General features: G+C 61.6%; 1 protein-coding gene across 1 annotated transcript in view; it reads right to left on the reverse strand.

Moving 5' to 3' along the window:
• LOC119587387 (receptor-type tyrosine-protein phosphatase S-like) overlaps positions 1-281 on the reverse strand; it is a gene marked incomplete in the record, with an annotated part of 26,335 nt that overhangs the window by 4,249 nt on the left and 21,805 nt on the right. The window contains 1 exon segment of the mRNA XM_037936130.1: positions 108-265. Coding sequence (XP_037792058.1) covers positions 108-265 — 158 coding nt within the window.

The raw sequence follows: 281 nt of genomic DNA on the forward strand, positions 1-281 counted from the left end.
AAACGCACTCACTTCCAAAATATAATCATCCTTTCCTTGCCTCACTTGCCTCGCCCTGACTCACAACCCCCTTTATTTCTATCTCCTTGCTCCTGACGACGGCTTACCCGCAGGTGAAGACCACGGGGCTGGTCGGCGCCTTCCCCCGGATCTCGCGCACCGCTTCCAGCAGAGAAAGGAGGTTGCTGGTGCTGTCGGGGAACTCGGACCCGCGGCGCCACCCGATCAGCTGCAGCACCCGCACGCAGTGGGCCACGGCGAACCGCTGGAGCCGAGGAGAA

This window comes from Penaeus monodon, chromosome 22, assembly GCF_015228065.2.
Source record: "Penaeus monodon isolate SGIC_2016 chromosome 22, NSTDA_Pmon_1, whole genome shotgun sequence".
In the NCBI taxonomy this organism is placed as follows: domain Eukaryota; kingdom Metazoa; phylum Arthropoda; class Malacostraca; order Decapoda; family Penaeidae; genus Penaeus; species Penaeus monodon.